General features: G+C 43.2%; 2 protein-coding genes across 3 annotated transcripts in view; one reads left to right on the top strand and one right to left on the bottom strand.

Annotated features, from left to right (window-relative positions):
* Positions 1 to 17166, bottom strand: part of LOC100602329 (uncharacterized protein C10orf88) — a 131230-nt gene that overhangs the window by 78506 nt on the left and 35558 nt on the right. The gene's annotated exons all lie outside the window — the stretch shown is intronic.
* Positions 11096 to 12721, top strand: FAM24A (family with sequence similarity 24 member A). The gene is made up of 2 exons (XM_030806016.1): positions 11096 to 11214; positions 12529 to 12721. The coding sequence occupies exons 1-2, from the start codon at positions 11099 to 11101 to the stop codon at positions 12719 to 12721; spliced, it is 309 nt and encodes a 102-aa protein (XP_030661876.1). The 5' UTR covers positions 11096 to 11098.

Here is a 17166-nt window from a genome sequence, read left to right as displayed (position 1 = left end):
AGAAAACTCTGCCTGAATTTGCTCAACTAGGCAAAGTAGAGCACAGCACTTAAAAATCTCTATTCAGTCTTTTTTTCTTATAACTTTTCTCTGTATGTGCCACACCCAATAAGCCAAGTCCGGATGCTGGGAAGTTAGGGCTGACAAATGCACCTTCAAAAGTGTCAAGGTAACCACTGCAGTTTGAAATGGCTGAAAAGGATGTGTGGGTGATCAAGAAATTAAATCAAGATACAGTGTATGATTTTAATTTCTGCACTGCCTCCCCCTTGAGTGTGATTCCATCTTCCTCTTCCCCGCAAGTGGCATACTGAGGCTTTCACCACTGGATTTTCAGTCTACTTGATGCAGGGCAGGGATTGAGTTTGCATGCCGCTGCTATACAACTCATCTTAAAGTATGGCTGATAAGATCTGTCCCAACTGTAAAGACTATAATTTGAGGCTCTTCATCACTGAGCTCCTGCCTGGCTTTCCAGTCTCATTGCCACTACCACATGGCCTGTTGTTTCACTCGCCCTTTTTCCCCATGTCTCCTTGGGCTCTTGGCTCCAGCAGAGGTGACTCCTTCTCCCCTAATTCTCTACTCTCATCACACTAAAGCTCAACTCAGATGCAACCTTCATGAGATAACCGTTGGTCCCTCCCTTCCCCAGTAAGTGCATGAGCAAGCAGCTGGACAGATGAAACATGGAGAAACAATACCTAGAGCTCTTTTTGGAGATGTAAAACAGTTTAAATTGACTGAAGCGTAAGATGCACATTGGGCAGCACCTGGAGCAAGGCTTGAAAAGGTTGCCTGGGTCCAGCTTGGGAAAATCTTGATGGCTGCACTCTAGAGATTTGCTGGCACCAAGAAGTAAGTGGTTTAAGCAGAAGAGTGACATGGTCAGCTTTGGGCCTTGGAAAGAAAACCAGAGTGGAACACTCCCCAGTACCAGCCCAGAGCCCTACTGGGGTTTCATGCTGCGTGGCTAGACCCAGATGAGCAATAACAATCACTGCAGTTCAGCTCTCAGGAAGCCTCCTCTCTAGGAGAAGGAGGAGAGTACTACATCAAGGGATCACCTCATGGGACAAAAGAATCTGAACAGCAGCCCTTGAGCCCCAGATTTTTCCTCTGACATAGTCTACCTAAATGAGAAAGAACCAGAAAAACAATTCTGGTAATATGACAAAGCAAGGTTCTTTAACACTCCCAGAAGATCACACTAGCCCACCAGCAATGGATCCAAACCAAGAAGAAATCTGAATTGCCAGAAAAAGAATTCAGAAGGTTGATTATTAAATGACTCAAAGGGGCACCAGAGAAAGGTGAAAACCAACTTAAAGAAATTTAAAAAAAATAATAATATGGGATATGGACCAAAAAGAATCCCCAAAGAAATAGCATAAATTGAAACAATCATAACTTCTGCAAATGAAAGACACACTTAGAGAAATGCAAAATACACTGTAAAGTTTCAACAATAAAATCGAACAAGAAAGAACTTCAGAGCTTGAAGACAAGGCTTTCAAATTACCCAGTTTGACAAAAAAACAGAGAAAAATGAATTCTTTTAAAAAATGAACAAAACTTCCAAGAAGTTTGGGATTATGTTAAATGACCAAACCTAAGAATAATTCGTGCTCCCAAGGAAGAAGAGAAATCTAAAAGTTTGGAAAACTTATTTGAGGGAATAATCAAGAAAAATTTCATTGGCCTTGCTAGGGATCTAGACATGCAAATACAAAAAGCTCAAAGAACACCCAGGAAAGTCATCACAAAAAGACTATCACCTAGGCATATAGTCATCACGTTATCGAAAGTCAAGAAGGAAAGAAGCTTAAGAGCTATGAGGCAAAAGCATCAGGTAACCTATAAAAGAAAATGCATTAACAGCAGATTTCTCCACAGAAACCCTGCAAGGGATTGGGGTTCTACCTTTAGCCTTCTTAAACAAGACAACTATCAGCAAAGAATTTTCTATCCAGCAAAACTAAGCTTCATAAATGAGGGAAAGATAAGGTCTTTTTCAGACAAACAAATGCTGAGAGAATTTGCCACTGCCAAGCCAGCACTACAAAAACTGCTAAAAGGAGTTCTAAATCTTGAAACAAAACCTCGAAATGCACCAAAATAGAACCTCCTTAAAGCATAAAATCTCACAGGGCCTATAAAGCAATTACACAGTGAAAAAAAGGTATTCAGGTAACAACTAGCAATGATGAATAGACTATTACCTCACATCTCAATACTAACGTTGAATGTAAATGGCCTAAATGTTCCATGTAAAAGATACAGAATGGCAGAATGGATGAGAATTCATCAACCAAGTATCTTCTGTCTTCAGGAGACTCACCTAACACATAAGGACTCACATAACCTTGAGGTAAAGGGGTGGAAAAAGATGTTCCATGCAAGTGGACACCAAAAGCAAGCCAGAGTAGCTATTCTTACATCAGACAAAACAGACTTTAAAGCAACAACAGTTATAAAAGACAAAGAGGGACATTATATAATAAAAGGATTAATCCAACAGGTAAATATCACAATCCTAAATATATATGTGCCTAACACTGGAGGTCCCAAACTTATAAAACGATTACTAGTAGACCTAAAAAATGAGATAGACAGCAACACAATAATAGTAGAGGATTTCAATACCCTACTGACAGCACTAAACAGGTCATCAAGACAGAAAGTCAACAAAGAAACAATGGACTTAAACTATACCCTAGAACAAATGGACTTAACAGCTATTTACAGAACATTCTACCCAACAACTTCAGAATATACATTCTGTTCATCAGCACATGGAACATTCTCCAAGATAGACCATATAATAGGCCACAAAACAAGCCTCAATAAATTTAAGTAAATCGAAATTATGTCAAGTACTCTTTCAGACCACAGTGGAATAAAGTTGGAAATCAACTCCAAAAGGAATCCACAAAACCATGCAAATACATAGAAATTAAATAATCTGCTCCTGAACAATCTTTGGGTCAACAGTGAAATCAGGATGGAAATTTAAAAATGCTTTGATCTGAATGATAATGGTGACACAACCTGTCAACACTTCTGGGGTTGCAAAAGCAGTGCTAAGAGGAAAGTTCATAGCATTAAATGCCTACATCAAAAAATCTGAAAGAGCACAAATAGACAATCTAAGGTCACACCTCAAGAACTAGAGAAACAAGAACAAATCAAACCCAAATCCAGCAGAAGAAAACAAATAACAAAGATCAGAGCAGAATTAAATGAAATTGAAACAAACAAAAAACAATAAAAAAGATAAGTGAAACAAAAAGTTGGTTCTTTGAAAACATAAACAAAATTGATAGACCATTAGCTAGATTGCCAAGAAAAGAAGAGAGAAGACCCAAGTAGGCTCAAATAGAAACAAAACGGGATATTACAACAAATACCACAGAAATACAAAAGAGCATTCAAGGCTACTATAAACACCTTCATGTGCACGAACTAGAAAACCTAGTGGAGATGGATAAATTCCTAGAAATATACAACCCTCCTAGATTAAACCAGGAAGAAATAGAAACTCTGAGCAGACCAATAGCAAGTGGTGAGATTGAAATTTTAATTTAAAAATTGCCAACAGAAAAAGGTCCAGGAACAGATGGATTCAGAGCTGAATTCTATCAGGCATTCAATGAAGAATTGGTACCAATCTTATTGAAACTATTGCAAAAGGTAGAGAGAGAGGGAATCCTCCCTAAATCATTCTATGAAGCCAGTATCACCCTAATACCAAAACCAGGAAAGGACATAACAGTAAAAGAAAACTACAGACCAATATCCCTGATGAACATAGATGCAAAAGTATTCAACAAAATACTAGCGAACCAAATCCAATAGCATATCAAACATAATCTACCATGATCAGATGAGTTTCATACCAAGGATGCAGGGATAGTTTAACATAAAAAGTCAATAAATGTGATACACCACATAAACAGAATTAAAAACAAAATGTAAAATCAAGGTAAATGGCCTAAATGCACCACTTAAAAGATACAGAATGGCAGAATGGATAACCACTCACCAAGTCGTCTGTTGCACATCACGTGATCATCTCAATAGATGGAGAAAAAGCATTTGACAAAATCCAGCATCCCTTTATGATTAAAATCCTCAGCAAAATTGGCATAAAAGGGAAACACCTTAAGGTAATAAAAGCCATCTATGACAAACCCACAGCCAACATTATACTGAATGGGGAAAAGTTGAAAGTATTCCCTTTGAGAACTGGAACAAGACAAGGATGCCTACTTTCACCACTTTCATTCAACATACTACTGGAAGTCCTAGCCAGAGCAAGCAGACAAGAGAAATAAATCAAGGGCATACTAATCAGTAAAGAGGAAGTCAAACTGTTGTTGTTTGCTGATGATATGATTGCATACCTAGAAAACCCTAAAGATTCATCGAAAAAGCTCCTATATCTGATAAATGAATTAATAAAGTTTCGGGATACAAAATCAATGTACACAAATTAGTAACACTGCTATACACCAACAGTGGCCAAGCCAAAAATGAAATCAAGAACTCAACACCTTTTACAGTAGCTGGAAGTATATATGTATATACACACATACACACACACACACACACACACACACACACACACACACACACACATACACACATACTTAGGAATATACATGACCAAGAAAGTGAAAGACCTCTACAAAGAAAACTACAAAACACTGCTGAAAGAAATAATAAACAACATAAACAAATGGAAACCCACTCCATGCTCATAGACGGGTAGAATCAATATTGTGAAAATGACCATACTGCCAAAAGCAGTCTACAAATTTAACGCAATTCTTATCAAAATACCACCACCATTCTTCACAGAATTAGCAAAGACAATCCTAAAATTAATAAGGAACCAAAAAAAGAGCCCACATAGCCAAAGCAAGACTAAGCAAAAAGAACAAATCTGGAGGCATCACATTACCCAACTTCAAACTTCTATAAAGCCATAGTCACCAAAATGTGGTACTGGTATAAAATGATACTGGTATAAAAATAGGCACATAAAACAATGGAACAGAATAGAGAACCCAGAAATAAAGCCAAATACTTATAGCCAACTCATCGTCAACAAAGCAAACAAAAATTTCAAGTAGGGAAAGGACACCCTATTCAACAAATGATGCTGGGTTCATTGGCAAGCCACATGTAGAAGACTGAGACTGAATTCTTATCTCTCACTCTATACAAAAATCAACTAATCAACTCAAGATGGATCAAAAACTTTAAGATTTGAAACCATAAAAATTCTAGAAGATAATATCGGAAAAACCCTTCTAGACATTGGCTTAGGCAAAGACTTCAAGACCAAGAACCCAAAAGCAAATGTAACAAAAACAAAGATAAATGGAATGGGACTTAAACTAAAAAGTTGCTGCACAGCAAAAGAAATTATCAGCAGAGTAAACACGCAACCCACAGCGTGGGAAAAAGTATTTGCAAACTATGCATCCATCAAAGCACTAATATCCAGAATCTACAAGGAACTGAAACAAAAGAAAAAAAAAACATAATCCCATCAAAAAGTGGGCTAAGGACATGAACAGACAATTCTCAAAAGAAGATACACAAATGGCCAACAAACATATGAAAAAATGCTTAACATCACTAATTATCAGGGAAATGCAAATCAAAATCACAATGTGATAACACCTTACTTCTACAAGAATGACCATAATGAAAAAATTGAAAAATAATAGATGTTGGCGTGGATGTGGTGAAAAGGGGAATGCTTCTACCCTGCTGGTGGGATGGAAAACAGTATAGAGATTCCTTAAATAATGAAAAGCAGATCCACCATTTGATCCAGCAATCCCACTACTAGGTATCTACCCAGAGGAAAAGAACTCATTATATGAAAAAGACACTTGCACATGCATGTTTACAGTACCCAATTCACAACTGCAAAAACATGGAACCAGCCCAAATGCCCTTCAGTCAACAAGTGGATAAAGAAAATGTGATTTATTCATACTGCTCACCCATAAAAAGGAACGAAATAATGGCATTGGCAGCAACGTGGATGGAGTTGGAGACCATAATTCTTAGCGAAGTAACGCAGGAATGGAAAACCAAACATCTTATATTCTCACTTATAAGTGGGAGCTAAGCCATGAGGGCACCAAGGCATAAGAATGATACAATGGAGTTTTGGGACCCAGGGAGAAGGGTGGGAGGGAGATGAGGGATAAAAGACTACACATTGGGTACAGTGTATACTGCTTGGGTGATGGCTGCACCAAAATCTCAGAAATCACCACTAAAGAACTTACCCATGTAACCAAACACCACCTGTTCCCCAAAAACCTATTGAAAAAAAATTAAAATACTTTGTTAATAAAAAGATAAACCATGTGATGAAAAACGTTGAGAAATTATTTAAAAAAAACGTTAAAGGAAAAAAAACAGACTGGAGCTCTCCTCATGAACCCACTTGAAGAAGTTATTGGTCATAATGGAATGTAGGTGCTGTGAATGCAGAACCCTGTACATGCAGCCTCTGACCAACTGCCTGACAGCCTTAAATTTCAGAAACGAGGCCAGAGATGCCCAGCACGCACTCCCCAGACAGTCTTCTTTGTCAGAATCACCTGGGGGACTTGTTAAACATGAAGGTTCCACAGTCCTAACCCAGATCTAAGGAATCAGAGCAGAATGAGGTGTGGTCACTGAAGAACCATTGCAGGAGATTCCAGGGCTATTACTAAACAGGCTGAACATGGAGTCCCTGTTTTCAGCTCTGTGATGGTTAATATTGAGTGTCAACTTGATTGGATTAAAGGATGCAAAATATGGTTCCCGGGCATGTCTGTGAGGATGTTTCCAAAAGAGATTAACATTTGAGTCAGTGGACTGGGGGAAGCAGACCTACCCTCAATCTTGGTGTGCACCATGTAATCAGCTGCCATAGCATCCAGAATAAAAGCAGGCAGAGGAACCTGGAAGGACTAGACTGGCTGAGTCTTCCAGCCTACATCTTTTTCCTGTGTGGGATGCTTTCTGCCTTCCAACATCATACTCCAAGTTCTTCAGCTTTTGAACTCTTGGACCTTCGATACAGACTGAAGTCTGAAGTCTGCACTATTGGCTTCCCTACATTTGAGGTTTTGGGACTCGGACTGGCTTCCTGGCTCCTCACCTTGTAGATCGCCTATTGTGGGACTTCAAATTGTGATTGTGTGAGTCAGTTCTCCTAATGAACTCCCCTTTATGTATTCATCTATCCTATTAGTTCTGTCCTGTTAGAGAACCCTGACCAACACAGGCTCTAACACAGTACCCCTCAACCTGTGCCTCTGCCTCCCCTGGGAGATGCTTAGAAAGGCAAGTTCATGGGCTCTCCCCACCAAACCAATGAATAGGATCTCTATGGTTAGGCCCAGAATCTGTGATTTAACAAGCTCTCTAGATGATTCTTATGCACACATAAGTTAGAGAAACGCTGCTTCAATAAATGGATAAGTCTCAGAAGAAGTAGACTGAAGATTCCAAAAACTCAGAGTAGGTGTCTGCGCAACCTGTGCGTTCAGGAGATGCTCCTGAAAGTTGCTGTTTAAATGAGAACTGTGGGATCCAGAAGAGAAGTAGTAAAGCTCTTTGACCTGTTGAGGAGTCAGAAATCTTGAAACCTGATGAAACCAAGTGATGATTCCAATTGAACAGTCATTTGCAGACTTCTTCTAGCAGAGACCCATTGGTAAAGATTCCCTCAAAATCTCGTCCTCACTTTCACACCTTCTTCCTGGATCCAGCCTGTGGGCAGAACACACCTGTGGCTGGAGAAGAGCCACAGCAGAAGAGTTAATTACTCACATTGGCATCCCAATTTTCCAAACTGTGACACATGTGTCCTTGTAGAAACCTCTGAGACACTAACAGCTGCCACCGCCATCATTGTCAAACCTCACACCATTCATTATCCCTTCACTTCAGAAAAGAAGCAGCAGGCTCAGGGAGGTGAAATGCTTTATTAGTCTTGGTATCAACAGATGGTGAGGATGGGCTTGAAATCCAGGACCCCTTTCCTTCTCCCTATTTCCATCTCTCCTGTTCCCCATGCCCATGTGGGTTTTGGTGTAGAACCTTCTTATTTAGAATTGATTCTCTTTCACATTTGCAATCTATGGAAACGTGAAGCAACTCTTCCTCCATGGCTGCCTCTCAAGGTAAAGCAAATGTTAGCATCTTCCCAGTTGTCCCTTCCTTTTCCCATGTCCCTACTTCCTCATACTGAAAGACAGTCCCATGCCTTCATCAAGCAAGGAAGCCTAGGATTTTAGTTTTCTGCCCATTCTGACATCATCTCTCCAAATACCCTCAGAAGATACATGCTCAAGATGGCTTACAGGAAAAAAACAGTAGGTAAAGAAACCTGAATTCTCCTTCCACCTTAGTCACTTACTTGTTAGGTAACTTTGGAGAAATTATTTGACCTTACTTGACCTCAGTTTTCTCTTCTGTAACCACTGGTCTATGTTTAAAAGCACATCCTCCCCAGCCAGGTTGCATGCGTTTCTTCCTAAAATCCCAATCAACATCTTCCAAGGATGTTCCATAACAGGCAGAAAAAAAAAATCTAAGCTTATACTAGAGCTCGAAGCCCTGCATGTTCATATCCTTGGCCAATTTTTTCCAAGTCCTCTCCTGCCATCTTCGCTTTTATGCATCTCTAGTCAAATGGCCTTTTTCTTGTTCCTTGACCACACCAAACTTATTCCATGCTCAGGACATCAATTCATTGTCTCTTCTCATTTGGGCGTGACTTTTCTGGTTATTGGTATTAAGGGCGATTTTTCATTGAATCATGGACATTTTGACTCTATGCTAGGAGACTCTAGGTCCTATTTAAATATTTTATTTTATTAGTTAGTCACTGACTAGTTCAGCATGCAGATCCTGGCTTACTTTTGTGGGATTAGATTCCAATGACAATTTAATTTTCAGAGGTTTTGTGGTGGTATTTTGGTCTACTTCATTTATCTGGTGTCACTGGGGCTTCTGGGTCCCTGAAAGTGCTGCCTGAGGGACAGAAGGAGGGTCCCCAAGCTGGAGCCACCTGGAGTCCAGGGGGGTCTCTAGCACATGAGAACAGAGTGCTTCCTGGGCTAGGTCACTGAATGTGGTCAGATCCCCTGTAGGGTCTGAGGAGGGGAGTCTCAGGACTAGCAAGGAAGATGAGCACTTCCCCTGCAGGCTTATTGCCAATGGGGTTCGCAATCCACCCAACGTGCCACTGCTGCTGGGAAGCCTGGGTTGTCAGCAGGACTCACATTAAATCTGGGAATGGAATAAGCTAGATTGAGCATTGGAAAACACCAGGCCTGTCCAACTCCCCTGTTCTGCTACTGTGGAGCTTACCCAGGCCTGGGGTCCCTAGTAGTTTGCTTTCTTCTTTCCAATTTCAGAGTTCTCCTTTGTTTGATTCGTGTTATTTCCAGGAATAATAGTTATGCTTAGCAGGGAGAAACATGTCTACACAATCTTCCTTGAACCTGGTGTCTCTTCATTTAATTTTACTACACTGGCTTGATATAAGTACCTTAAAATCATACAAACCTGACTAGAACAGATATCCTGTTCAACTTTCATTTTTGTACATTTTTAACTATAAAGCATTAAAATCTTCCCATGTCAATGGAAGTGTGCTTGAATCCTAGTAAACGGCTCCATATCATTTCATTGTGCAACTAAAATCTAAAGTCTAACCAGTCTTCTATAATTGAACTTTTAAATGTAAGATTAGTTTACCCTTCCCACATTTCTTTTTCTTTTATTTGTTAAATTGAAATCTCAAACTTCATTTTGATTAGCAGTCAAACTCCAAAAATTAATGGAAGGGAAATAAGACCTGAAAAGGTAAAAGACTTAGAATTAAGTGATTCAAAATAGTATTTATATTTCACAAGAGCAAAAGTATACCCATGGAATAGAATTCAGAACTCCATGAAAGAGATTTGGTGTCCAGAGAGCTGATGTCACACAGCCTGTGGCATGAATGTCAGAGTAGGCCCATTCTACCAGCTCTGGCTGAGCCTGAACTTCCAAAAGTGAGCTGAGCTGTTCAACCTTGGATCTTAATTACTCCTAGCAGGGATAATTAGGTCCCTCTTTCTCAGATTACAGGTTTGAGAAGTTCCAAATATTCCATGCCCTAAAGTTTTTTTTCCCTTAATTTTATTGTTACAATTGGCCTTCATCTAGCTCTGGATGGTTGAACTGTAGTAAGTATGCTTAGCTATCAGATTGGTTATTCTTCTCTCCTGGCTCACTGCTCCCCAATTTCAAAGTGTTAGATTAAGCAAATTACTTATTCCAAACAAATTGGGTTTCCTGGGAGAATTTAGTATTTACTAGGAAAAATGGCAGAGGTAGGCCTATGGTCTACTAGGAAGACAGAATGAGGGACAAGGGCTCCTGGATAAGCTGGCTCATGGTCTCTGCAGACCACGTCCCATTTCTGAGCCCTGGCAAGGGTTTGGCTGGAAGTGTCAGGAATCTCCTTAAACCCTGAGATAACCCAGTTGTCAGTGGGAAAATTGAAAACTGTTTTTCCCAAAATACTTATCACTTACAAAATAGATTTTCATATTCTCAGTATTGTTGGACAATACTTTTTAAACTAATTCTCTTAGTTTCATAAAATAATTTTAAACCTAATGTACAGTGAGGGGTGACTTCTGACCCTCTGAGTGAACATATTTCAGGTCCCAGGTGATGGGGAGTGAAGCCATCAGCTCCAAGGCAGGCCTGTGGTCATTTCCAGCTGCACATCATGCCTGTGAGAGGGAAACATTCTTCCCACTGTCTGCCATTATGATTTCCTTTCCTCTGGAGTTTGCATTTAAGTCCATTTTTATCCATAAATAAACCTTTTTGTCTACCCCTGGACCAGCTTAGGATCCTAGGCCTCTCTGGAAAGATTTGCTTGCAGTTTACATGCATAAAGATTTGTGTTTGGGGTTCACTCTTCCTCTACTAAAGGAAGGTTGCTTAGTGGCTGTGTGGGGAGGAAGGCCACGTTCTGCTTCCCTGCACTTTCTCCCTAGGCGTGGCAAAGATGTTTGATCTCAGGACGAAGATCATGATTGGCATTGGAAGCAGCTTACTGGTTGCCGCGATGGTGCTCCTAAGTGTTGTGTTCTGTCTTTACTTCAAAGTAGCTAAGGCACTAAAGTGAGTCACATGGGGGAAAATGAATCACACCTCCTCAAATGGGATACCTGAACTCCCTATCTGAGCAAGGTCATTCCTTGCTGCTGTGGCCATACCCCTGAGTGTGTGAGGTCAAGAAGAACAAGCAGCTTTGAAAAGGCAGAAATAGGCCGGGCGCGGGGGCTCACGCCTGTAATCCCAGCACTTTGGGAGGCCGAGGCGGGCGGATCACGAGGTCAGGAGATCGAGACCATCCCGGCTAACACGGTGAAACCCCGTCTCTACTAAAAATACAAAAAATTAGCCAGACATGGTGGCGGGCGCCTGTAGTCCCAGCTACTCAGGAGGCTGAGGCAGGAGAACGACGTGAACCCGGGAGGCGGAGCTTGTAGTGAGCTGAGATTGCGCCACTGCACTCCAGCCTGGGTGACAGAGCGAGACTCCGTCTCAAAAAAAAAAAAAAGAAAAAAAGAAAAGGCAGAAATCGCATCCCAGTGTAAAATCTTTTTCCCTTCTGCCTGGGGTTTGTAGAATGTTCTCAGATTAAGGCTGTGAGTGTCAGTGGTGCTTGGCTGTCACTGGACCTCAATGAGTTTACCATCAGGTGTTTAATTCAGCACCTTGGCCAAGCCTCCCTTTGTTCAGCACCTTGGCCAGTGCCCCCCTCTGTTCAGCACCTTGGCCAGTACCTCCCTGGGCACTGTAGGCTGAAGACTCTAGGGGAGACTGCATGAATGAGCTTCTGCCTTGTGCTCATGTGGAGGATGGGCTGGATTGATCTCCTCTTTCCTGAACTGGGAGCTCTGAGAGTGTTCCTTCATTTATTTCTGGTGGCCTTGAGGACAAAGAGGTGGATCTTTAGGACTCTGGGACAGCTGACATGTGTGAATATCCTGGGAGACAGCAGAAAAGAATGTAGGTTGAACAAAAGACAATTACAGTTTGGGGAGAAGACTCTTCAAGTACAAGAGAGGTTGGTTGTCAGACACAGTCCATTCTAAGGAGTTCACAGAGACATATCCCGGAGCCTGGAGCACAGCTGAATGCAGCACCTTCCCATCTTTCCTGCATCTCAGGAGGCTGCAGTGACCAGCTGGGTGATTGCTTGCAATTCACTTACCCTTACTTTTGTAACCTGAGTTTATATTTATAGCAATCATAGGAGAGGAAGTGATTCAAGAGGAATTTGAGACAGGGGAGAGAGCTTTAATGTGGGGCTGGTGTTCATGTTTGATTGGCTTCAGCACTAAACTTCCCAGATACCCCCAACAATTCTAACAAGTGGACTGAGAAGAAAAATTCTAAGCCTGAGCTTTGTGTGTGTCTTTTCTTAAGAGCTGCAAAGGACCCTGATGCTGTGGCTGTAAAAAATCACAATCCAGACAACGTGTGTTGGGCCAAGAACAGCCAGGCCAAAGCCACCACCATGGAGTCTTGTCCATCTCTCCAGTGCTGTGAAGTATGTAGAATGCATGCCAGTTTTGATTCCCTGCCACCTTGCTGTTGTGATGTAAATGAAGGCCTCTGACTTGGGAAAGCTGGGCACAAAAATCTTCATGAGCAATATTTATTTCTTAATAGAACGTTTTATTATTCAAGTCAAGTTCTAGAGTGTTTACATGCTATTATATAATGTACACTGTTATTTTCTGTACTTTTGAATAAATGTGCAATATTGGAAATAATCCTCTGCCTCCAGTATTTTTGTTAGTTATAAACATTGCTTATTTAAATATGTGTATTACCTACTTTGGGATCTGGGGTCACTAGCTGGTAATATTACATTGTGGTAAAAGAAAGTTAGAAAATGAAAGTGTCCAGCACATCTCCCACCCTACAAGGAAAATGCACATTGATATTAGGACATTTCCAATGTCAGTCCCAGCTGATCTCACCCAGCTGGAGTAGCTCGGTCGGCTCTCCTGAGAGCTGTGGTCGCTGACACCTAGTTCCTCCACTATGGATAATGGTTCATTCATCTAAGACAGTGAGAGGAGCCAGGCAGGACCTCCCTTGCATTAAAGTCGTCTGATATGTGTAAAAGAAGTCCTGAGCTCAGTGGCCTCAAGGGGCACATTTGGAAAACCAGATTTCTCCTGCTGCCACCCCCAGATCGTCAGAGCAGATGCCTCCTTTGTGGATCACGGTAACACTGGTGTGCGTTGATCCAGCTATCAGCATCTTCAACTATAATAGGGACTTCCACCAAAGCCCAGACTTTCTGAACCACAGTGAGAAAGCAAAGAAACTTTATCTGAGGATAGCAGGAAAACATGAGGAATGTGAGCCTCCTTTAATTATCATTCCCAGAGAGGAACTGAAATGAAACAGCAGTCATGTCTCACTGCCCCCTTGAGCTAAATAATTACCTCCTGAAGCCACTTGCTATATGGGCTCTGGACTGATGCCAAGAAGCCATAAAAATCCATACGCTGGACACTAAAACTCATACCCCATAATCCAACCCTGTAGAACCAATCACTAACCAATGTCATCTCTGTAAACCAGTGAGAATTCCTGTATTAGCCACTCCTGATCACCTTTGCCTTTTTTTTTCTGAGACACAGTCTTGCTCTGTCCCCCAGGCTGGAGTGCAGTGGCGTGACCTTGGCTCACAGCAACCTCCACCTTCTGGGTTCAAGCTATTCTCCTGCCTCAGCCTCCTGAGTAGCTGGGGTTATAGGCATGCACCACCATGCCCGGCTAAATTCTGTATTTTTAGTAGAGACAGGGTTTCACCATGTTGGCCAGGCTGGTCTCAGACTCCTGACCTCAAATGATCCACCCACCTCAGCCTCCCAAAGTGCTGAGATTACAGGCATGAACCACTGTGGCTGCCCCCTTTGCCTTTAAGAACCTACTAGTAACAGGCCAAGCAAAGCACTTCCCAAAGCAACCTGGAAGTGTGTCCCGGCCGCGGTCCTCAACCTTGGGCCAAATAACCTCTCTATGTTAATTTTGCTTCAGTTTCTTTCCTTAGGTCAAGGACAGCAACAGGTAGCAGGAAGCACCCCCTCGCTTCTTCTGCTCCCAGTTGCCTTCTGTTCCAGCTCCTTTCCCTGAGCCTCCTGGAACTGCTTTCAAGCACGAGAAAGGCATAACCGCCATGTACGCTCCTCTCATGAACTAAAACCTTGCTTGTGAACATCACGTGTAGACAATATAAAGAATTATTCTAGCCTGGGTAACATAGTGAGGCCCCGTCTCTACGAAAAATAAAAATAAAAAAATTAGCTGGATGTGGTGTCCCACACCTGCAGTCCCAGCTCCGCGGGCATTGAGGTGGATAATCTGAGTCCTGGGGTGGAGGCTTCAGTGAGCTGTGGTCGCACCACTGCACTCCAGTCTGAGTAACAGAGTAAGACTCTGTCTCCAAAAAAAATAAAAAATAAAAAATAATAATTATTAACTAGTAACAGTTGGTTACCTACTAAAGGGGTAAACAGGAAAACAGGAATAGCAAATGAAAGAAACAGCTGTGGCTTCCAGGTGATGGGTGAACAAGGGTGGAACAAAGCATCTGGGGGGCTGCCTGTTGGCTGAACTCCAGGGACCTGGGCAGAGTGTGTGGGAGTCTTGGGAATCTTCAGGATTCCCCCAACCTTGGTCCTGGAAAAACAGGCCAGAGGTGGGCAGGCCCAGCATCTCTGGAGGGGCCGCCCTTGGAGCCGAGCAACTCCCTGGAGGCTGCCCTGAGACCCTCGTCCTGGAAGTGATCTCTCACTCTCGAGTTTCTGGGCACTATTTCCATCCTTTGACACCGATTTACTCTTGTCACCAGCAAGCTCTGAGCTGACAGAGCACCCATGAGTCCCCTCTTACCCCACCCAGTGGGCAGCCCAGTGCCTGGACGCAGAAGGCTTGTGCCAGGGCCTCCCTATATGGGCAACTATGCCTGGTGCAGGCATCGCAGGGGCCGTGAGGGAGGCGGGTGGGACAAGGGTCTTCAGGATGCCCCCATTAGCAGGAGGGCAAAACACCACACATGGGCTTTGGAGCCCTATGGATCGGTTCCCATCCCAATTCGGCCTTCACTAGGGGAAGTCCTTTGACCCATCTAAGCCTCTGTGTCCTTGATGTGAAGTGGGGACTAGCACAGGTGACAGGGAAGAGGCAGCAAGATGAGGCCGGGTGACCTCACAGCACCCCATGATCCACAGAAAGTTGCCAAGGGCCTGAAGATGGCTTCCCTCCTGACTGAACCCAGAAGCCTGGATCATTTATCAGGCACCCCACCCCTCAACAGAGTGTGGTCATGAAACTCTCGCACTCAGTGGGGATGGGCCAGGGATGTTTGAGATCCTGGCCATGGGAGAGAGAGAGGGGTTCAGAGGGAGAGCCCAGGGTGGGGGTGGGCATTCATGGACGCAGCTGTGAGTGAGCAGCGCTTAGTAATCAGAAGGGTCCCCTCTCAAATGCCTGCACCCTGCTCACTCACCCCAGGACACCCAGTCCCACCTCATCCACAGCCAGCCCGAGCAGACAGGAATGCGGCAGAGCTGGGCAGGGGCCTTGGAGAGTGTCTAAGCTCCTCCTGAGCACCACATCCCAGCATCTCAGGTGCTGCCTTTCTCCTGCAGCAATAGGTGTGGGCCCAACAAGGAATGGATCCCCTGGGTCACAGCATGCCTCCCCAGGGAGGCATCCTGGGCTGCAGCACAGTCAGAACAATAAAGAGGAGTTGGCGGTAGCCAGAGGGTTTCACCCCAGGAGACACAGCCTACACCAGCGTCAGACCTCCACAAAGCTGCACAGAGTTTCTACAAAAAGTAGCCAGTCCTGGCATTGTCCACTCAAAATATTCCACCTGAACTTAGAGTGAAACTCAGACTCCTCATTTGCCCTACAGGTCCTTTCCACATCTCTCCTTTACCTGCTCCTCTCTATCCTCCCCTCCCAGCTCGCTCCTCCCACTCATGTCCAGCCAAGCTGTTCTTTCATCTCTACTATTGTAGGTGTGCCCATCCGGTCCCTGCCTCAGGGCCTTTGCACTTGCCCTCTTTTGCCTAAAATGCAACCCCCAAGCTCAGATCACATATGAATGCCTCCCTCTTACCTTTCTGTCTTTGCTCAGATTTCATCTCTCAAGACACCTTCCCTCCCACCCTCATATTTCCTCCCCACCCCAAGGCAGCCACTGTCTATTAATAAAACAGGTCACCCTGTTTTATTGCAGTCAGAGCTCCTCTCACTATTTGAATTCTTCATTTATTTTTGTTTAATTCTCCACTTAGAATACAAGTTCCATGAGGGCAGGACTGTGTCTCTCATGTTCAATTCCGTATTGCTCAGGGCCTAGAACGTTACATAATATTTGCTAAATAAATGAATAAATGAATGAAAATGAAAAGAGGGCAGCTCCCACCCTCCCTAGTACACACACATTTGCCCTTCCTAGTCTCATCATGGACACCAGGATTTCCTTCTCTTGGCCGCAAAACACAGTGCCCAAGGGACTAAGCTAACTGCTCCAGCCTCTCCAGACATAACCTGTTAGAAATCCTTGCAGGGGAACCTGGATCTGCTCTCCCTTTTCCTCACAATGCTCTGCCCCCTCTTTCCACCCCTCAGTCGTCTGGCAGGGCATCTGAGTGACTGTAAGGTAAACACACCTGACATCAATAATTGAAGCATACCCTGAGAATGACTCTGTGTGGCAGATGCTACTGAATGTATGTTCAGAGGTGGTGAATCTAGGAGTGGTCAGCCCTGAGATTCATTTCTTGTCTGTGGGGAACATCTGAGACCCCATCCCATCCCAAGGAATTGCAGGCCAACCAGTAGACCAAGGCCCTGAGTTTTGGGTTAAGTAAAGATTGCCAGGTAGAGACTGTTAGGGGAAGGGTGCTAAGTGAAAATGCCATATAAACTGCATGCTCTTTGCCAGCAGCTGCGATTTTCCTTCCCAGCCCATCTCCACTGGGCCATGCAATTATTCTGTCCAGCCCATGCTGAACTCTGTCGCCTGTATGT

The sequence above is a fragment of the Nomascus leucogenys genome, chromosome 3 (genome assembly GCF_006542625.1).
Source record: "Nomascus leucogenys isolate Asia chromosome 3, Asia_NLE_v1, whole genome shotgun sequence".
Classification (NCBI taxonomy): domain Eukaryota; kingdom Metazoa; phylum Chordata; class Mammalia; order Primates; family Hylobatidae; genus Nomascus; species Nomascus leucogenys.
The sequence above is the reverse complement of the archived record's forward strand: the minus strand, read 5'-3'. Positions and strand labels throughout refer to the sequence as shown.